The sequence below is a fragment of the Cotesia typhae genome, unplaced genomic scaffold (assembly GCF_013202065.1).
Source record: "Cotesia typhae breed Kobodo isofemale line unplaced genomic scaffold, CoteBio_Ctyphae contig_44, whole genome shotgun sequence".
Taxonomy (NCBI): domain Eukaryota; kingdom Metazoa; phylum Arthropoda; class Insecta; order Hymenoptera; family Braconidae; genus Cotesia; species Cotesia typhae.
This window is the reverse complement of record NW_027423753.1, coordinates 1224466-1246114: the sequence shown is the minus strand read 5'-3', so window position 1 is coordinate 1246114 and position 21649 is coordinate 1224466. Positions and strand designations below refer to the sequence as shown.

At 31.1% G+C, this 21649-nt stretch overlaps 2 protein-coding genes and 1 long non-coding RNA gene across 14 annotated transcripts; 2 read left to right on the top strand and 1 right to left on the bottom strand.

The window, feature by feature from the left end:
* Positions 1-3: 3 nt before the first annotated feature.
* Positions 4-1315, top strand: LOC141529192 (uncharacterized). Its single transcript, XR_012479542.1, has 2 exons — positions 4-492; positions 1011-1315. It is a non-coding gene; the product is annotated as an uncharacterized LOC141529192 (long non-coding RNA).
* A 148-nt stretch (positions 1316-1463) lies between these two features.
* On the bottom strand, positions 1464-11558 carry LOC141529178 (uncharacterized). 10 transcript variants are annotated; one of them, XM_074245648.1, is made up of 12 exons: positions 10180-10956; positions 6216-7140; positions 5688-5895; positions 5366-5604; positions 4330-4945; positions 4088-4257; positions 3438-3693; positions 3099-3332; positions 2906-3022; positions 2680-2815; positions 2400-2559; positions 1464-2274 (listed from the first exon to the last, which is right to left on the bottom strand). In XM_074245648.1, exons 2-12 carry the CDS (start codon positions 7074-7076, stop codon positions 2047-2049), a joined length of 3225 nt encoding a protein of 1074 aa, XP_074101749.1. In that variant the 5' UTR covers positions 7077-7140; positions 10180-10956; the 3' UTR covers positions 1464-2046. The 10 variants fall into 10 exon arrangements, with proteins under 10 accessions (XP_074101749.1, XP_074101745.1, XP_074101747.1 ...); XM_074245644.1 differs by having other exon boundaries at positions 2897-3022; positions 4088-4272; positions 10180-10950; XM_074245646.1 differs by having other exon boundaries at positions 2897-3022; positions 10180-10947.
* Positions 7632-20835, top strand: D2hgdh (D-2-hydroxyglutaric acid dehydrogenase). Of its 3 annotated transcripts, XM_074245654.1 has the most exons (9): positions 7632-7797; positions 9189-9379; positions 17630-17884; positions 17949-18146; positions 18646-18839; positions 18967-19135; positions 19206-19495; positions 19916-20084; positions 20269-20835. In XM_074245654.1, the coding sequence occupies exons 3-9, from the start codon at positions 17635-17637 to the stop codon at positions 20517-20519; spliced, it is 1521 nt and encodes a 506-aa protein (XP_074101755.1). In that variant the 5' UTR covers positions 7632-7797; positions 9189-9379; positions 17630-17634; the 3' UTR covers positions 20520-20835. The 3 variants fall into 3 exon arrangements, with proteins under 3 accessions (XP_074101755.1, XP_074101752.1, XP_074101753.1); XM_074245651.1 differs by lacking the exon at positions 9189-9379 and having other exon boundaries at positions 7633-7797; XM_074245652.1 differs by lacking the exons at positions 7632-7797; positions 9189-9379 and adding an exon at positions 11384-11402.
* Positions 20836-21649: the final 814 nt, after the last annotated feature.

The following is a 21649-nucleotide window of genomic DNA, read 5'->3' as shown; positions in this document are numbered from 1 at the left end:
CGTTCTATAAATAAATAATTGTTGTATTATTATTAATTAAATATAAATTGACTAATCAGCTGTTACTTAAAAATGGCGGCTGTTACTTCCATGAAGTTGGCAATTTTTACAATTGTTTATTTCTTTTATTTATGAACATAACCTCAACCTGTCAGTGAAAAAAATTTAATTATTATTTATCAGTGAAATAATGAATAAATAAATATATAATTAAATTAAATAACAATAATTAATTTTAAAAAATATAAGAAGAATAAAAAGGATTTAAATTTGGCGCTTTATTGACTAATGCGCATGAGCGCTGCATACGTGATAGTTATTGTGGTTATTTATTTTTGTCGATTAGAACGTGAATAAAAAAACAGTGAATAGCAGACCGCAAACAATTGCGAGATTATTGTTAACAGGTTAATTAATTATTTAAATAATTATTAATTAATTAATATCTCTCAAATTTTAAGAGATAAAATAATTTAGTGAGATTTTTTGGAGGTTAGTTTTTAAAGTAAATTTATAAAAAATTCATTTTTTTTTTTTTTTCTTTATTAAAAACAAAAATGTATAATTGTTAAATTAATGAAATATTTTACAAATAAAATTAATAAAAATTGAATTTTAATTAAAATGTTTGTGACATTAAAATTAGCATATAATAATTCATTAAAAAAATTTTTTTAACAAATCAATTATTGCAAAAAAAAATGAGAACAAAAAATTGACATTTAAAAATTAAAAAATGCAATTTTTCAGAAATAATTTTTCGGAGCAAATTTATTTATTTAAAAAAATTATAATAGTGATAGCTAATTTTAAAGTCATAAAAATATTGACAAGTAGACATTTTAAAAAATTAAAAATGTAATTTTTTAGAAATAATTTTTTAGATGAAATTTCTATTTAAAAAAAAAAAATTAAAAAATTATTCTTATAATTTATTTGTATAAAAAATTATAAAAATTTTAATTAAAAAAATGAAACTAAATAAAATTTATGATCAATTTTTTGTTCAGGTGAATTATAAATCATCAACAATGAGACTTTCAGCAAAAAATAAATTGCTAGACAAATTTCACCATGGATTTGTTTACTGCTGTATGGGATTGAGCGTAGTAGCCTTGGTAGGTCTCGCTCAAATGGGCTACGATTACTATGTGAATATAAAACCCGCTCTAAACGCAGAAAAATTAAAAAAGGAGCGAGAATTACTCCAAGAAGGCAGTCCTTTCCTCTCAGAAGCTGAAACAACCAGCGCTTAGTTATAACCCACCTTAGAATAAACTAAAAATGTATCAAATAAATAAGGATAATTATCGTATATCGTAAAATGATTTATTTTGTACAAAAATTTATAATAATAGACTTATGTAGAAGATTTGTTCTATTTTTATTTAAGCATCACTGAATGTTCAAGTTGTAAACTTTAATTTCCATTTAAATGTAAATTTAAAAATTTAACAAAGCTCTTTAATTAAATCACATTTAATTTTATTGGCAGTTTTATTAAATTTTACATTAGCCTTACGTTTATCATTTCTTATAATAATAATTATTCAATAATTGAGTAGAAAACTGTCAATTGCACGAGATAGAGTGTGAAGTAAAAAAAAAAAAAAAAAAAATATTATTTACATTAAATGTTAAGAAATAAACTCAAAATTTCATACGTTTTAACTTAAAATTTCAAAATGCATCACTTGGTTAATTACAACTTACAATTCCATCGCTTAATATGTCCATAAATCATAAAAAAAAAAATCTCACCGAGACGTTTAATATTTGTAAACAATTTTAAAATAATAACTTATTTTATTCACACGTCCACGGCTTTAAGTCTTTAAATAAAAAGATAATAATTTCATATCTAATAAAAATTAACTTAAAAATATTTACAGCTTAACAATAGCTATTTTTATAATTTGTATATTTTTTTTTTTCGGACATGATTATACCGTATACGATAATGTCTTCATTTCTGTCTTATACGTAGCAGTTTGTACACAATACAATAATTGTTCAAGTAATTATAATCCAGGACGGAATGGATATTTATGAGCTATTTGACGAGGGTGAGGTGCTAACACTGTTGTCTATTCTCATAGAGTCTATTTTAGCGACTATTTTTAATGCTGGACCCAGTTTGATGCTCATTGCAGACATCAAGTGATCTTCTTTGAGCAACATCAGAGCTTGACCATCGATTTCCTGGATTGCAAAGTCCTCTGCGTAGTCTGAACATCCTGGCAAGTTGCGAATAAAATCGCACACTTCGTTGACCTGGTAAAAAAATTTCAAAATTTATTAATTTATTTTTTTACAATTTAATTATGTGATTTTTAATTTTTTTAATAAATTTATTGCAATAAAAAAATTCTTTAAAAATTCTTAAAAAAATTTCTTACCGTCCATTTGATAGGATTAATTTTAGGAGTAAGATCTTCAATGGGTAGAATTGATTTTTCTTCAGCAATTTTCTTTGCTGGATCATCTTTCTTGGTATCAACATCCATACCCGTCCACTGTTTGTCCGCAGCTTCGCGATCACGCGTCTCGCGTTTTTTACTACCAAAAAAAAAAAAAAAAAAAAAAAAAAAAAAATAAATAAATAAATAAATAAATAAATAAATTATTCAATATAAAATAAAATAAAATTAAAATATTTTTTTAATAAAATTAACAAACCTCTTTGCACATATTGAAGAACAGAAGCGTTTATCTTTCTTGAATTTACTAGTATGTTCATCAAAGTTATTACCACACGCCTCGCACTTGGACATTGTCTCACTTTCATTGGAGTAATTAGCAGTATGTTTTTTCCCTGAAACAAATTAAAAAATAAAATAATTAAAATTGAAAATTTTAATAAATATTCCAGAAGAAAAGAAGAAGCAAACAGTACTTTTCTTACTTGGAGGTTCTTCATGGGAGTCTTTTTCATTGATATTGTTGTTTCTGTTTAATAGATTCGATTCTTGAGCGACTGTTCCGTTCAGCGTGGATCGATTCACTGCAAACGGCTCAGAAGCTATGATAATAATTTTTATTAATTTAAATATAATAAAATTTAATAATTAAAATTCTTTTTTTAAAAAATAAATTACCTTCTTGGATGACAAAACCCTCGATGACGTGAGTCAGGACTTGTGGTTTAACCAAAGCTTTTGGAAGAGCTTGTTTACCACTTGACGTCGGAGTAGATACAGAATTTGCTGGTTCATCAGTAATTCCATTGGTGATTGAGTTTACAGCGTTGGCTAAATTAACTAACGGATTGTTTGAGAGTTTATCATCAGGTTTAGTGGCAGTTTCTTCTTTAGTAGATTGTTTAGACTCATCTATAATTATTTAAATTAAAAATAAAATTATTTAAATTAAAAAAATATAAAATAATACATTATCACAATTTTTATCATCATAATAAATTGATAAATAATTTCTACCTTGACTAGGAGCAGAAGCTTCTTTAGCTTCTTCCTCTTTCTTCGGAGTCTGTCTCGCTTCTTCACTAGCACAATTTTGCTGCGACACAACCGAGCCCTCAGTAGCTTGATTCCTATCACCAGCAACCACCATCGGGGTGCTAGCGTTGTCCTGGGGTGGAGCAGGAACTTCGCTGGGTTGAGCTAGAATCGGCATCGCCTGGACCTGGGGAGCTCCTCCGACCATTTGGTTACCAATAATCGCAGAATTGAGTGCCTAAAATTGGATTTCAAAATTAATAAAAATTTTTTTGACTTCTATGATGTCAATTTCAAATGTGAACTTTTTATTTGTTATTTATTATTGTCTAATTAAATTAATAATCCAAGTTCTTGATAATTTTTTAATTATATTTTTTCCAAAAAATAATTATTAAAAAATAACATTTATAATTTTTATATATTTATATATATAATATATATAAATATATGAAAAATTGATGTGGATACTCAAATGAAAGGTCTTGATGAGTGTGACATCGGGATGAGCTTATATCTTTAAAAATGTTAATAGTTCTCAAGAAACAAGGTCATTTCTTAATTAAGTATCTAGATTATCCTGGAGAAAAATTTTTCTTATTCTCTTAATAAAATAGATGAATGTATCTTACAGGCATGGGCAGCTGTTGGACGGCAGGCATGTTTGACTGCTGGACCTGTCCCATCTGCAAGGTTGTTGCAACGCCAACCCCAACTCCACCCATTGACACTACCGGCATGATGGGTCTTTCGGTTCCGAGAACGACGCCAGGCTGTTGCTGAGATGGCTGGATAGCCATGCCTGGACACCACATGCCTAAGTTAATGCCACCGTTCATGAAACGAGGGTACAAAAAACGTTGAGGTGACATACCCATCAGCGGCTTCGGTTGTATCTGTTGCTGGGTGGATTGGGCTTGCTGCTGCTGTTGCTGCTGCTGCTGCTGCTGCTGCTGTTGCTGCTGTTGTTGTTGTTGCTGTTGGTGCTGCTGCTGGAGCTGCTGAAACTGCTGGTGCTGCAATTGCATCTGTTGCATGATCATTTGTTGGTACTGTTGATTAGAGGACTGCAAGGTCGCCTGGGCTTGCTGCTGGACCTGTTGCTGTTGCTGTTGCTGAGCCTGCTGTTGCTGTTGCTGTTGCTGCTGCTGCTGCTGCTGCTGCTGCTGCTGCTGCTGCTGTGGTGATTGCATTACTGTTTTGTTTTGTTGCCCAAAGTTTTGTTTGTCAGCAGTGGACATAGGTGAGCCAGGTGGTTGCGCAGAAGTAACCACCGGTGAATTCGTTGTTATAAGTACTTTGTTACTGTTTCCGGTATTATTTGTAGCATTGGCCTGTTGGTGCATTATCATTGTGGCGTGATGAACATTAGATTTCGTTTGATTGGCTGCATCGGCTTTTGTTGTGCCTTGTGAGGCATTTGTTCCGGGACTTGTGCGAACCACCGGCTTACCACGGCCTTTACCGCCACTCCCACTGCCCTTGCCGCTCTGAATAATAACAAATTATAAGAAATAAATCCAGTTTTATTTATGGACACTCTAAAAAATTTTTGATCGTTTATTTTTATTTAAAATTAAAAATTTTTTTAATTTAAAAATTTTTTGATTTAAAAATTTTTATTAAAATTTTTTTATAAACATAAAAAAATTTAATTTTCGACCAAAAATTTAATACAGTACCGGGATAAAATTTTTTATCCTCTGTCCATTAAATTTAAATTAATTTTTAAAATCGTTAAATTATAATAATTATCCAATTAAAAATAATATTTTTAAATTTTGAAACTAAAAAAAATCGCGCTGATTTTTAACTAATAAAATTAAATAATATAACTAAACAAAAGCCCCCACGGCGTGGTTTTTTTTTTTTTTTTTTTTTTTGGTCTATCCATTATCAATAGTAGTAACCTGTGTTTGTACCGTTGTCTGTACTCCATGGACCGTTTGCGTAGAAACCGAGCTAGCCGGTCGTATGTTAGCACCCTGAACCCCTTGAAGAGAGGAAGGCAAGATACTGAGAGGACGCTGCCCGCTACCACCTTGTTTACCAGCTTGCTGAGATTGCTGCTGGATGTCCATCACTCGGGGCTTTCCACTGGCCGCTGCAATCTGCTGGACTCCCTGAAGCTGCTGCTGCGTCGCTATAGCTGATGGTTTTAAATTATTACTCTTGTGTTGTCAAGTAAATCAGGATAAATGGGAATTAAAAAAAAAAAAAAAAATAACCAACCATTGTGAGCCTGGATTGGCTGCGGGCTTTGTATGTACATTTCTGGTTGCGTGGGACTTCTAATAAAAATCTGATTAGGTGCAGCCAGGAGTGTCGTACCCGGTGGTTGTAATCCGGCCCACGCAACTTGCGGTGTAAATTGCCATGGTGCGAATTGCATTCCACCTCCTCGAGCTGCATTTTGTGTGCCAGCTGCGCACGTTGTGTACTAAAATAATTTTATTTAATTAATATTTTATTAAAATTTTTTTTTAATGAAAAAATAAATTAATTTGAATCAAGTAAATAATTTTTAAGTAAAAAATTTTTAAATTAAGATTTTTTTTTTTTGGGTTAAGTAAATTTTATTTGATAAAAAAATTTTTCGTCTTGATTCTAAGACAAAGAAAATTTTTTTAATTATTTTTTTGGTACGAGAATTTTTTCTAAATTCAAATTAATTTTTTTGTTCAGTATAAATTGATAAAAAAATTTTTTACTGTGTAAATTTAAATTAAATATTTAAAAAAAAAAAAAAAAAAAAATTACTTTTTGTACTTGATCAGCTTTATTGCCTCCCTGCTGTTGCTGCTGTTGCTGAAGAGACTGTTGAGGCTGAGGCGACCCAAGAACGCCCAGTGGCCCAAAAACCAGGGTCTGGCCTCCCCCAGGATTGGAAGTAGGCACAGGCAAGTACCCTGCTGGAAAACCTTGAACCTTACCTCCAGGTCCAGCATGACCACCAGGCTGTCCTTGAGTGGATGCGGTGGTCAGCATGTGAGGAGTCAACTGTCCAGCAGATTGGAAAGGTTTCCCGGCAGTTATGACCTGGATGGAGGACGGGTTGAGGTTCGAGTGAAGCGCCAGATTTCCAGGCAGAAGCATTGGCGTTCCTTGAGTGTTGTAGAGCTGTTGGAGGTGGTAAGCTCCGCTCTGCATGGGCTGCTGGATCACCTGGACCGCCTGGGGGTGAGCAGCCATGGTGGTGATGGTCGTCGCGCCCTGCTGACCTGCCAGAGCCATCGAGACCCCTGGTTGTTGCTGGTGCTGCTGCATCGACACCGCTACCGCCCCTTGGAGCTGCTGAGGCATGCTCGCCGCCACTTGGGACTGCACTTGAACCTGAGTGACATTGTGCTGAGCATTTCCTTGCTGCTGGTTTTGCGGTTGTTGCTGCTGTTGAACAGATACCTGTTGTATTTGTTGCTGGGGAGCGATCTGCTGGGGAGCGATCTGCTGGGGCACTTGCTGTCCGTGGTTCTCTTGCTGGCTCTGTTGCTGGGCTTGCTGCTGCTGCTGCTGGCCTGTTGTCTGCTGCTGACTCTGCGACTGCTGCTGGTTTTGTTGCTGGAGCTGTTGCTGCTGCTGGACATTCTGTTGCTGCTGCATCTCGATACCGTTTATCATCATCTAACTTGGCAATTTCTTTTTTTTTTCTCCTTGGTGGTTATTTTGTGATTTATCTATCTTCTTGCTGAAAAAATTTTGTTGAGTTAGGATTTATAAAAAATATAATCGCACTAAAGTTAACCGACGTTTTTAATTTTTTTTTTTTTTTTCATTAATTAAATTAGAACAAAAAAATATTTTTAAAAAATTGCATTTACAGTTTTTTTAGTTTTTTACAAATAAAAATTTTTTTAAATTGTTTTGTAATAATTTTTTCAATGAAAATAAATTATAAAAATTTTTAAATGGCGGCTAACTTCATTTTCATAAAAAATATCACTAAATTTTAATTATGGCCAATTTTAGCTTAATTTTTTCGAAATTATAATTAAAAAATTTTAATAAATTATTTTTAAATAATTTATTTATTTAAAAAATTCTAAAAATGATCATATGTCTTAATTTGAATATCATAAAAATTTTTAAATTAAAAAATTTTAACTTATTAAAAATAATAACTTTTAAAAACAAAACATTAATGCAGTGACTTATTAATAAATGACATTTGAACTTGATAAACTTGAAAATAAAATCATCAATATCGGCTGATAAAAATGCATATATATAACCTAGTTGATTTCTCAATTTCGCATTCGGCATCCCAACCTCTTGTTGTGTAACTAACAGTGCGTCAGTTAACAACAAAGCCCTCTCAATAATTCATCTTTTCAACAAAAAACCCGTAAGTACTCAAATAATTTTACTACCAGCATACCATTGTTATCAGCACGACTCATAAATAAACAATAGCCAAAATAACAACAATATTGACGTAATACTGACAGTCATAAGAGTGACATAACGCTGAAATAAATTTTCATTATTATTATCTTACGTTGTTCATTCATTGCTACATAATAAAAATTAAATAAATAATGTAAAAAAATTTTTAAATACTTCCGTAAGATTTAAATAATTAATTATCATTTTTAATTAAGCACCTAACCTAAAAGAAAGTAAATATAGATTATTAACGAAGAGATTGAGAACCTCTGGGCATGTTCGAGGGTGGCCAACAATGCACATTTTTTTTCCTTTTACTCTTTTACTTTTTTCGAGCCGCTGAGATAGGGATAGAGAAAATCCGTGGGGGAATAGAGAGTGATATATCACGGGCAATAACTGAGTATGATAAAAACTAGAAAAATATTCAAAACTACGATACTGAAGTTAGCTAACACCTGTCAAAATTTTGTTTTTAATTTTATAATTAATTAATTACAATAATAAATTTATTAAAAATTTTTTTTAATAATTTTATTGTTATAAAATTGTGAAAAAAAATTTCTAATGTCAGTTTACTTCAGTGTCTTCAATATATTATATTATACTGAAGTTAGCGGTCAGCTGTCAATTTTAAAAACTTTTTTAACAAATTAATTAAAAAAAAAAAAAAAAAAAAAAAGCTTATAAAAAAATTTTCACTTGTAATTTTTATGTGAAACTTTTTAATTATATTTTTTTTTTTGATAATTTAATTGATATAAAATTCTAAAAAAATTTTTAATCTGTCAACTTCAGTGTTATTGTATTATACTGAAGTTGGCTGAAAACCATCAACTAATTTTTTTAATTTTGTAACGAATAAATTGCAATAAAAGTTTTTCATAAATAATTTTATGGTTATAAAATTATAAAAATATTTTTAATATTAATTAACATCAGTGTGATAAAAGTGTTAAAGATTTAAAAAAATAAAATATAAAATGTAAGTATTAAAAAAAATCTAAATAAATATATTACAGTAGATATTATGACATTAAAGTTAGCAGTCATTTGATAATTTTTTAATTACAAATTTGTTCGAAAATATAATTTAAAAAAATTGCATTTTCAATTCTTTAAATTTCTACGTCAATTTTTATTTCTTCTTTTTGCCATAATTAATTGTTATAAAAATTATTAAAATTAAATTAGTTATCTAAAAATTTTTAGAATTTTTTTTTATTGAAAAAATTATTATAAAAATGTAATTTGTAAAAAACTTGGAAAATTATGAGTGCAATTTAAAAAAAATATTTTAAATATCTGCTGAATAAATTTTTACATAAATATTAATTTTAATTTTTTTAGCGAAGAAAATGGCGCTCGATAATAAAAACAGTAAACAGACAGCGAGGTTGAGAACAAGCGTGTGCTCGGAAGTATTCGTCCAAGGTCGAGGGCAGAGAAGTTTAAGACTTAATGTACATAAATATATATTTATATATGTATGAATATATATCGAGAATAACATATAAAGTATGAGCGTTGAATTTGCAAAAGTAAGTTTTTTTTTTACATATATTTTCTTTGATTTAAATTATTATATATTTATGTATCTACTTATATATTTTAGTATTCATATATATGAGAGAGAGAGAGAGAGAGAGAGAGAGAGAGAGAGAGAGAGATGTGCTCAAGTATATATTTATGTATGTATGTATGTATGTATGTATGTATGTATGAGTGTACATAATTGATGGCAGACTGTAAGCTGTTGCTCGAAGAGGGGAAGAAAGTTGGCCCGGCTCACTCGATATCCATCTTGGAACGTTGCGGAACAAAATGTCGTCCTGGGGCCGACCACCATAATTAGTGTGAGAGCGAGTGAGAAAAAAAACTAACAGGGATAAAAAATAATGGAGGCCTAGTGGCCTAGCGGCCTAGCGGTTGATGAAGAGCAGCCGAAGTATGGAGTTGCCTTTGCCGTAATTTTCTCCCCTGACTAAAAATCCAACAGGGCGGGGGAACCCAGCGGGACGAGGGAGGACAAAAATAGAGAAAGAGAGAGAGAGAGAGAGAGAGAAGAGCGTAGAAGGGGAGATCCAGGGACCGAGTAACGACATGGATTTCACGCGAGAATAATAATAATAATATCCCGCAATAATGAGGAGAGTAAAGCTTTGTGATTATTTTAGCTTACTGCGTTTTGTTCTTTAAAATTAAAATTTTTTCTGGTGAGTTAATTTTTTAATTAGTAATTTAAATAATTAAATTTTTAGCAATAATATTATTGAACTGGGTTTCAGATGAAGCAGTACACTACTGTAAATTTTTTTAGTTTAGTCGCTTGGATACTCACATGGCGATTGCGCAGTCACACCTAGACACGTTTTAAATCATGCCAATGAATTATCATTGTTGACACACACTTTTTAAAAAACAATCACGCTGTAGTTGAAGAATTAAACCTCGTAATTAGCGCACTGATAAACACCAGAAAAATTGTCCAAAAATTCCAGAGAGTATTATAAAAATCCATGAATAAACACCGAGGATACTTGGTGTGTTGTTACCGTGAACATAGCCAGCACTGTCGACTACTCGAGTTCCCTACTTGGAGTTTATAAAATTACGCCCCTCGCTCCTCTCACCACTCGGCTGAGGCACCTTGACTCCCACCCGGGACTCGAATTTATTCTACTCAGGTTGGCTTACTCTTCTCTAGAGAAACTAGCACCCCGCCAGGAGCACGTATCGTTGATTGGTCCGACGTGGACAAATCCCAGAGGCATCGTGATCGCTAAGAAAGGCGGAGCATTTACCAGCTCTCTCTCTCAGCGACGCTTTCTACTCGGCTCTCGCTTCCTCGCTCCAAAAACCTGATATGAGTGTGCTCTTTTTATTTGTGTGAGCCCTCGGAAAGCAACGCGCATGTATTGCCGGCTCACACTACACACAGAGTCACACAATCGTTACCGAACAACCGCAGAGACTACGCTCATATCAACCTCCAGCTCGTTTTTATTCACCCTCTCGCTTTAACTATTTTCTTCTCTTACATTTCATTCCCTTCTAGGCACTCACGCTCACACAAGCTTGCTTTAGCAGACTCACACAACCTCCCGGATCTCCAGGAGTGTACTAACAGTTCATTTTTAAGTATTTTAATTTTTAAATACTCCAATTCGTTAAATTTTATTTTTTTATTTAAATTAATTTATTTAATTATTTAATATTTATTTTTAAAAATTAAATACTGAGTTTTTTTATTACAAAGTAATGCAATTAAATTGTTCTAAAATATTTTTTTTATTGCAGGTACTTACTAATCAAGCGAAAAAATTTTTCTACATATTAATTCAGAAGTTTAATTTAAGATAAAGGAAGGGGAAGTCGAGGATTAGATACACAAATGATAAAAGCGAATAAATTAATAAAATAAATAGGGCAATGGTACAAATAGTACATACGCACCTGGCACAGCTGTCTCGTGGCCACATTTACACTCCCGGTCCTCGTAGTGTCTGTACTATGTGTGTACCTACACCAACACAGAGACCCTTGTTACTCGTGAATTGGGTGGTAGGTATCAAGCCGAAAATCTCCAGCCTATCCGGAGCAAGCTGACCCATCTGAAATAAAAACTATTTTTTAAAAATTTATAAAAAATTTTTAAAATTGCATCGCTGCAAAATTATTCCCATAATTTTTTTTCATTAGATATTTCTGAAGCGTAAGTTTGAATAGATAATTATTTTTTGCCGAGTTTGTAATTAGAGCGTGTTGATTTTTTTTTTTTTTTTTTTTTTTTTTTTTTTTCAGGATTTCTTTTCATCAGAGAAATCGCTCGTGAAACTATTCGCAGCTTACACACATCTCGTGTTTATCTCAGAGCGTGTGTGTATTTTTGAATGAGTTGGTGTGCTGGTGTGTCTGCAGTGTAGAAACACTGTCGGGTACTTGTACTTGTCTGTGCTGGTGCACATGAACTGTAATCCGACAATACTCGAAATAAGTAGGGATAAGGCAACCAACCAACCAATGGTTTAGGTCCGCGAGTGTTGCCAAGGAAACCGGTTAATGATTCGACCGGCTACAGAGGAATTGGCTTGCTTTATATTCTCTCTACATATAACGCATTGTTTGGCGCATGCGTGACTCATCTACTGATAAAACACTCGCTGTTTCAAATAAAAGGACAGAGAAGGAGATAGATATAGAAATAAGCGCTGAAAGAGCGAGAGGGAGAGATTTATTAATAGCGCCGGCGACTGGCAAAGGATTCTCAGCGACAGCATGCAGAAAGAGAGAGAGAGAGAGAGAGAGAATATCTTTTTGCGTTCCCTCTAAGCGGGAAATAAAAGCATACCCATATTAAATTACCGTACCCCCACCAAAGGAGGATATCGCGAGTGAAGAGACCGGGGGTCATGAACGCGGACGACGAGTTGGTCTTACGCGCTTGTTGTCGACGATTGGTTTTCTTCCCACCCCTCTATTTCTTCCCCTGCCCATTTACTGTTAGCTCTCACTTATTTTTACATATGTACATATTTTTATATACATATATAATTCATGTGTGTCAAAATATATGTACACATGTATATGTTTTTGTGATACGCTATCATTTCATCATACGCCTCAGCTTAATTGTTATATTTAATTGGCTTCGGCCCGCTACTTAATTTTATATCGACACTGAAGGTGTGTCTTTTTAATTACCAAAAATTTTTAATTTAATATAAATTACAGTAAAAAATTTTTTGTCATTGTTTAGAGTGTTAAAATTATTTTATAGAATAATTACACTCTAGTGTGTACAAACAATAAAATTTTCATGTGTTAATTTAATGATTTAATACACTAGATTTTACACAAATTTTAACACTCTACACAATAACGAAAAAATTTTTACTGAGTACTTTTGGAGTAAAAAAAAAATTTTATTTGTATTTTTTTATAGAATTTTTTTAGAAAATATGAGATTAAATTAATGAGCCCGCGCTGTGGGAGTTAAAGAGGTTTTATAATGATTAAACCGATGATTGATGACTATTGATGAGTTAGTGGAAGAAGATATCCCACGGAGTAGGCAATAGTAATAGGAAGTTATGTAACGACGCCCACGTATCATTGGTGCGTGTCAGACATTTTGACGCTCCGTACTATGGGTTCTACATAACAATTATCAGCGATCCTTGAGAAGGTGTTTTTATTCAGGATATTCAACCTGGTTTGGATAGATTTGTTTAATGAAAGAAAGTATTTTTGGCGAAAGTTAAAGATTTATCGGGGTAAATTTTGCTATCACTTTCGGCTATATTAAGAGTATTGATAAAAGGTTTATTAATCGATTGGACGTAATTATTTAAATATTTAAGAGTGAGGACTTGGCTAAGCTTTACGTCATTTACACAATAAATATTTTATCAGCTTGGTGTTGGATTTATAAATATCTTTTTTATTTTATTTTAATTTATGTGTAATGATTTTTTGTGGCTTTTTTAAGAAGCAATTTAAATTGTCTATCAGTCTTTAATTTTTAATTTATTTTTACTCTAGAGTAATTTATGTTTATATATTAGAAAATTTTTTAAAATATAATGAAAATAAATCTTTACCAGACTGATAAAAAAAAAGTAGAAAAATTTTTCAACTAAAAAATTTTTTTTTTTGGCTAAAATAAATTTTTCTTTATTAATTTTATTGGTTTAAATTTTTAAATCAAGTTAATTTTTCTATCATTAATATTATAGAATTTTAAAAGAGCGCAGAATTAAATAAGACTCCATTTTTTAAGCCAAAAAATTTTTTTTTCAATAAAATTTTTGTCCGAAATTATTTTATTAATTATTTGTTTGAAGTTTGATAGTTAATATCAAGCAAAAAAAAATTTAAACGTCTTTAATCTCGAGTTTACTCAAGACTTAAAGAGACTCTTTAATAAACACGGACCCAAAAAAAAAAAAAAATAAGATAAAATTGATACCGTTTTTAAAGATTAGATACAGGTCCTCTGATAATAGCAATCTTTTGTTTGTTCTTTTAAATGTGATATTTTTAATTTTATTTTTTTTTAGTGTCTCTGGAAACATAACACACTTGAAAATTGATACTGATGGCTATTAAAATGGTCACTCGTCACGTTTACGGATATTATTGAAGTAAATAATAGTCCGTAGATAATAATAGTGTAAGTCATAAGTAGTAGATATGCGCAAATGGAAAACCGCTTAGCGAATGAAAGCCCGATAAGAAGTTGCGCGCGCCGGCTGACAGAGTACCGCGCTTGCATCATTTCTTGTGCATGTTTGCATTGCACCTAGCCTACCTCACCTACTCACCTCACGGTCTAGGAAGTTCAATGCTTGCAGCTATTTCGTCGGCATAAATAAAATTTACAGAGTTTTTTCCTAGACAATCTGCGTTTCATAGATGTATGAAAATTTTAAATATGACAGTATGTTGATTATTTATTCACCAAATTAACTTCTTCTTTGAATTTTTGCCTCCATTTCTGTAAAAAAAAAAAAAAAAAAAAAAAATTATTTTAAACTTAATCTTTAATCATACTTAAAAAAAAATTGAATTTGATTTTATAGCAAAATTTTTGAACCAAGAAAATTATATTTTAGAGTTTAATTTATTAGAATTGAGACAAAATTCTTAAAGTTACACAGTAAAAAATTTAATTAAATCAAAAACAATTTTTTAGTTCAAGAATTTGTTATTTAAATTAAAAAAAAAGACACTTTAAAAATTTTTTTCTTGATTCAAAAATTTTTTTATATTAAATTAAATAAATTTTACCTGTTTCAAGAAGTTTTGGTATGAGAAAATATGTTCAAAAATATTTTTGCCATGATGAAATATTGCATAAAAAATTATTGAAGAGAAATTTCGTCGTAGTTAATTTTATTTCACGAGAAATAAAAGACGGTGAAGAATATTTTATCTTAAATCAATCCAATAAAATTCTCCAGAAGATTTTCTTGGTTCACAAATAGTTTTACAATTTTTTTTTTCGGTTTACCAGCTTCAAAAAATTAATCTAGAAAAAAAATGAAGAATCAGGAGAGAATGACCCTCATAGGAGGCAACATAATTCAAAAGGGGAATCCCCTCTACTTACAAACCATAGCCTGACATGCTTGTGTGTGTGTGTGTGTGTGTGTGTGTGTGTGTGTGTGTGTGTGTGTGTGTGTGTGTGTGTGTGTGTGTGTGTGTGTGTGTGTGTGTGTAATCATCCCTCCCCATAGATGATCTTCCATTCCATTTCTGAACGCGGCATGCAGACAATAAAGCATGCCGAACTCTTGAATCCCGTTAGGTTCCCCCACCCGAGAATCCGTCAGCCCTCGACCGACATAACATCCCTATGCCGTAATTCCCCATTTCTCTTCTCCTTGTCACAAAATGTGCCCAAGAATCCTTACCTGCCTGAAGCATGAAATTCTCCCTCTTTATCCGGGCGTTTATTCTCTTCTTCTGTTCTCCCCAATCGTAAACACACACACAAAGTGTTCTCCCCTCGCACCCACACACGTAAGCTCAAAGGGAGAGCTTGGGCTTTCTCTTAGCTGTTACTCGGTGTCCTTTGGTCCCTCCGTCGCCCAACGGGTGGTTGACATGCCAATAAATAAAGACAGTGTTTCCAGATTAGACCGTGGCAGCTCTTAGGCGCTAGTCGCTCCTTCTTCCTCTCGCCATCTCGCGGATCCGCTCTTTTTCTCCAGTCTGTCGCTGTCTTTGTCTTTTTAATAAAAGGAACAAACTCTGGTATCGGGCCTAATGTGAGTTGTGTCGACGGGATCTAGTGCGCCTGGCACAGTGGGCGTACCGAACACACGTCTCTTTCTCTTTATCGACATTAACACGCATGCGTGGTTATCAACCGATTTTTATATCCCTTCTTGCTGTCATCACCTTTACGCAGCGCTTTATCTTGACATTCACATCTATCTAGTCCGAGCTCCCTACAGAAACACGGACAAAGAAGTTGTGGCGCAGATTTTCGAGGTTAGAATTCACTAAAACAGAAAATAAAAAAACACATCATCAATATTCTTACGGGTACGTCTACCAGAGGGTCACACGACCCAAAAAAATAATAAGAATACTCACGTGGATGTTTATTATTATTCCAGTCAAGAATTTCTGAAATTTAATAAATATTTATTAAATAAATCGTTAGCAACCTACAATTGTTTTCATCATACTGAAGTTAGCGCTCAGCTGTCAATTTTAAAAATTTTTTTAACAAATCAATTACAATAAAAAAATCCTTTTAAAAATTTTCACTTGTAATTTTTATTAATTTTCACATTAGAAACTTTTTAATTAATTATTATTATTTTTTTTTTTTTTGTAATAATTTAATTGCTATTAAATTTTTAATAACTGTCAACTTCATTGTCATTAGTTTTCAAGACACTGAAGTTAACTGACATTTGAAATTTTTTTTAGAATTTTATACCAATGTCATTATTGTGTTTGCATATTAAAATTGATAAATATTATTGGTAGAAATTTTTTAAAACATTTCAAATACTTTTGTTGGATCCATTTTAAAAAATTGACAGTTATCAGCTGACTTCAGTGTGTGTGTTTTTATAATATTCAAATCAGCTGACATTTTTAAATTTTTTTATCATACTGAAGTTAGCTGTCAGCTGTCATTTTTAAAAAATTTTTGAACAAATTAATTACAATAAAAAAAAAGCTTCTAAAAATTTTTACTTGTAATTTTTATTAATTTTTACATGTGGAATTTTTTAATTATTTTTTTTTTTTTCAATAATTTAATTGCTATAAAATTCTAAAAAAATTTTTAATGACTGTCAACTTGTGTCATAATTTTTATTTTTATAAAAAAAAAATTTTTTTTTTCTAATTTCTTCAGGATAATTATTTTTCACAAGACAAGTCAGCTGACATATGATAATTTCTAAGATCAATTTAAACAAATTATTATAAAAAATTCTACTTGCAGATATCGTTATCAAAAAAATATTTTTGGAATTAAAAAAATTTTTTTTTTTAAATAATTTATTTGTTCTAAAATTCCAAAACCATGACACGTATTTGCTAACGTAAGTTTTGTTATTTTCCTCAATTTCTATTATTATTATTATTATTATTATTATTATTATTATTATTATTATTATTATTATTATTATTATTATTATTATTATTATTAGGTGTGCAGCAGGATTACTTCGGAATTTATTAATGGAATTTTGTACAAAAGGAAAAAAGGTGTCAAGGGGTGGAACGCGCATGGGCACAAATATAGATCGATGATGCCTTGCGCGACGGAGTTATAATAGAGAGTGTTATTATATCTCAACTGTAGATATTGTATATCTATATATTTGTATTGTAGGATGATGTATGTGTGCGGTGTGACAGACCCGGTCTAATGCATGCTACTGACATATATAACCTCATATGGATTAATGAGCATGCGTTTGACTGGGATGTTTAAATGATACTGAAATTACCAGGCGTCTGACAGTTTTTTGAAATTCGCTCCAAAATTTAATTTTAATTTTAATGCCATAATTATTTTTAAATACATAAATTATTTTAAAATTTATTATTTGATAATTTTAAGAATTTTTGTAACAAGTAAATTATAGTAAATAAAAATTAAAAATGCAATTTTTTGGAGCAAAATTATTTTCTGTATTTGATTTATATTTTTTTAATTTATTGCAAAAAAATTAAAAATTCTGCGTGTAAAAATTTATTAATAAGAGATTTAATGTTTGATAATTATTAATGATGAAGAAATAATTGTGTTGTAGAAATAATGAAGCCTGGAGGGCTGTTGAGAAAGGCCGACAAAATCTATCGATTAATTTGTCACGGCGATCTCGCTCGATCGGGTTCAACGATGCCGGATTTGACAGCAGTCAGGTATAAAGTCAAACGAGGGCCCTTTGGGGAAATAACTGGGACCCACGTCAATTTTTTTGAGCAATTGTTGGGACACAATCGAGTTATTACTGATCCAAATGAGTGCGACGCGTACAATGTCGACTGGGTGAAAACGGTGCGAGGTCTGTTGCATTAGATTGTATTTATTATCTTCACCCATATTTTTTAACGCAACGGTTCTTTCAGGAAGTAGTAGGCTGGTGCTAAAGCCAAAAACAACCGATGAAGTCAAGGAAATTCTCAAGTTCTGCAATCACAATCGGCTGGCTGTTTGTCCTCAGAGTGGGAATACTGGTCTTGTAGGTGGAAGCGTGCCAGTTTTTGATGAAATTGTTTTGTCAATGATGATGATGAATAAAATAATATCTATTGATCAGCTCTCTGGTAATTAAATTAGTTATCATTTTTTTTTTTAAATTAATTATTAATAAAAAAAAAATTTCTTCCGTAAAATTGCACGATATTTTCTTAAATATTGACAAGATATAAGCTCATTTTGATGTTACACTCATCAAGAGCTTTCGTTTGAGTACCCACATGGATTTTTCATATATTTTTCATATATACATATATAATATATATAAATATATGAAAAAATCATGTGGGTACTTAAATGAAAGGTCTTGATGAGTGTAACATCAGGATGAGTTTATATCTTTAAAAATGTCTCTAGTTCACAAGATACAAGGTCATTTATTAATTATAGCAAGAAAAATTTAATTTTTAGGAACTTAAAAAAATTGTAATTAAATAATTTTCTAGACTTAATTATTATTAAAAAAATTAAGTGTCTGCTAATATAATTATTTTAAGACAATTAAATTTTTTATTTATAAATTTATGATAAAGATAAGATTATAATTGTTAATTAAAATAATTATAGGAGCTTTAGTTTGTGAAGCTGGATGTGTTTTGGAAGTTTTGGAAAAGCACGTGGAACAATACGGATTAATGATGCCTCTGGACCTTGGGGCAAAGGGAAGTTGCCTTATCGGGGGAAATATATCTACAAATGCCGGAGGTCAAAGATTATTGAGATACGGAAATTTACATGGATCCGTATTGGGTCTTGAAGCTGTAGGTAGTGTTTTATCTGATGCATCCTCTATGAATAGCATTAGTTTTAGTTCTTATTATCAATTTAATAGATCGAGTCGATTTAGATATTTTAATAACCTCATGAATTAATTTTTCGTGAAACTAGGTTACCGCGGATGGCCGAGTAATTGATTCTATCAGTACACTGAAGAAGAATAACACCGGTTATCACCTGAAGAATCTATTCATCGGCTCCGAAGGCACTCTGGGAGTCGTCACTAAAGTCGCGATTCAGTGTCCCACTCGTCCCTCATCGCAAAACGTTGCTTTTGTCGGTAAAATAATAAACCTATAAGTTTATTTTATGGATTATTATATTATTTTGGTGTTTAATTCACGATGCAGGCCTAAATAGCTTTGATAAAGTTTTGAAAACTTTTGTACTGGCGAGAGAAAAGCTCGCGGAAATTCTGTCCGCCTGCGAGGTCATAGATTCATGGTCGATGGGAATCAGCACCGATTTGCTGTATCTCAAAAGCCCGCTCGGTCAGAAACACCAATTTTACATGCTTATTGAGACGTCTGGAAGCAATCAAGAGCATGACGAAGATAAACTTATGTCTTTTTTCGAGAGTGCTATGGCTGAGGAACTTATTGAAGACGGGACTATGAGTGGTGACCCGGTAAAAATTAAGGTTTGTTTTTTTTTAGTTAAATTACTTATTTTACACCCAGAAAAAAATTTACTTAATTAATTTTGAAAAAAATTCTGCTTAATTTGAGTAGAAAAATTTTTTAACTAAAAAAAATTTTTTTTTTTGACAAAAATTTATTTATTTTTTTTTTTTTTTATTTTATTTAATAATCAAATTTTTCCCAAAAAATAATTTTTAAAAAATTGCATTTTTAATTTTTTAAAATTTCAACTTGTCAATCTTTTTTTTTGTCATAATTTATTTTTTTTTTAAATTCTTAAAATTATCAAAAATCTGCTGATTAAATTTCTTTGGCTCAAAAATTTTTTGTCTTGATTAAAATTAATTTTTTTTTTTAATTTTCGTGTAATTATTTGATTTTTTTTTCTAATAAGTTGAAAAATAAATTAATTATTATAGAACATTTGGGAAGTTCGTGAGCGTTTGGGTGAAGGTTGCCTGCGTGACGGCTACTGCTTCAAATACGATGTATCGCTGCCACTTCCCCACTTCTACAAACTGATTGAAGCCCTTCACGAGCGTCTAGACACTTCACGCATCGTTCGGATCAGCGGATTTGGTCATTTAGGTAGATTGATACGTCAAATAAATAAACAATTTATTTTTTTTCCCTAAATTGATAAAAATTCTTCCCTAAAATTTTTTTTTATTGAAAAAAAAAAAAAAAAAAAAAAACAAAAAAAATATTGATACTCCAAATAGAATCTCCCGAACTTATGATCCGTAAAAAGCCATTAACTTAATGCCCACAGGCGACGGGAACTTACATGTGATAGTGGCAACACCCGAGTACGACCTAGAGATTGAGTCTCAACTTGAGCCTTTCCTCTTTGAGTATGTATCGGAGCAGCGTGGGAGTGTGAGCGCCGAGCACGGGATCGGGTTTAAAAAAACAAAGTATCTCAGCTACAGCAAAGACAAGTCTGCGATCCAGCTGATGAAGGAAATCAAAAGCTTGATGGATCCCAATGGAATTTTGAACCCCTACAAAGTTCTTCCCTAGATTTTATTTTTATTAATTTAAGGAGTCAAGAAAAAATTTATTTTTTTACTTAAAACATTCCGATTGTTGATCAGTCATTAATTTTAAGTCTCAGGTTAAATAAAATTTGTTATTTTGTTTTAAGAAATATGATGACAAACTTGTAACGCGATCTTGCGCAGGTATGCTCCATTTGTAGTCGCAGTCTGCTGGACTATATATTGTATATTGCGCAATCGATAAAACGTGCGCTATGTATATGTATTTATGTGGGTAGGTATATAAATGTGCGTTTACCAAAGAAATTCTTACCCTATTACAGCGCTACTCCAACAGAGTCTCGAGTGTTTTTTTTTCGAAACCAAAACACTGAATTTTTTTTTGCTCACGTACGCTTATTCTCTTACTCGTGATTTATTGTTCAAACAAAGACGATCGATACTTTTGTTATTATTGAGAACTAAACATTGAATTACGATCGAGAAATTCTTGACAATTTATTTTAATTAGTGGTTTTATTATTTAAAAAATTTTATATTTTTATTTAATATTTTAATGCATCTCTGGATTGCATTGTAATATTAAATTCAGTAGCTGGATTATAAATTTATGTAGGAGGATATTGATCGCAGGATAATATTGGATTTAATAACACTATTTGACGGTGGTTCGTTAAATATTTAGATCAAGATGAATATTTTTATTTAATCACGTTCTAGACATTGTATCGATAAAATAAATTTTTTTTTTTTTTTTTTATCACACCGAAGTTGATTCATATTAAAAATTTTTTTTATTAATATTTTATGGTAATTAAAATCATACTGTTAAATAAAAAAAATTTTCACTTGTAACTTTTATTAATTTTTTTTAATAGTAATTTAAAAAAATTAAAAATACAATTTTTAAAAAATAATTTTTGAAGCAAATTTGTTTGTTAAAAAAAAAAAAAAAAAAAAAAATTAAAAAATGGTCAAGTCTGTTAACTTTAATGTCATTTTTTAAAATTGACAGCTTGACGGCTAACTTCAGAGTCATTTAATTTATTTGTAATAAAATTGTTATTATTATTGTAAATCAATTTAATTAATTTGTAAAATTAAAAAAAAATGATCAATTAAACTGTCAAGTTATTTTATGATCAAATAAAA

What these genes read in the sequence shown, in the direction of transcription:
- LOC141529178 (XM_074245640.1), bottom strand. Translation starts at nt 7,076, where the DNA reads ATGATGATAAACGGTATCGAGATGCAGCAGCAACAGAATGTCCAGCAG. An exon ending in TCTTCAATATGTGCAAAGAG is followed by an intron (nt 2,560 to 2,679) that starts GTTTGTTAATTT and finishes TTTTTTTGGTAG; the next exon opens with TAAAAAACGCGAGACGCGTG. An exon ending in TTAATCCTATCAAATGGACG is followed by an intron (nt 2,275 to 2,399) that starts GTAAGAAATTTT and finishes TTTTTTTACCAG; the next exon opens with GTCAACGAAGTGTGCGATTT.
- D2hgdh (XM_074245654.1), top strand. Translation starts at nt 17,635, where the DNA reads ATGAAGCCTGGAGGGCTGTTGAGAAAGGCCGACAAAATCTATCGATTA. An exon ending in CTGGGTGAAAACGGTGCGAG is followed by an intron (nt 17,885 to 17,948) that starts GTCTGTTGCATT and finishes CGGTTCTTTCAG; the next exon opens with GAAGTAGTAGGCTGGTGCTA. An exon ending in ATCTATTGATCAGCTCTCTG is followed by an intron (nt 18,147 to 18,645) that starts GTAATTAAATTA and finishes AAATAATTATAG; the next exon opens with GAGCTTTAGTTTGTGAAGCT.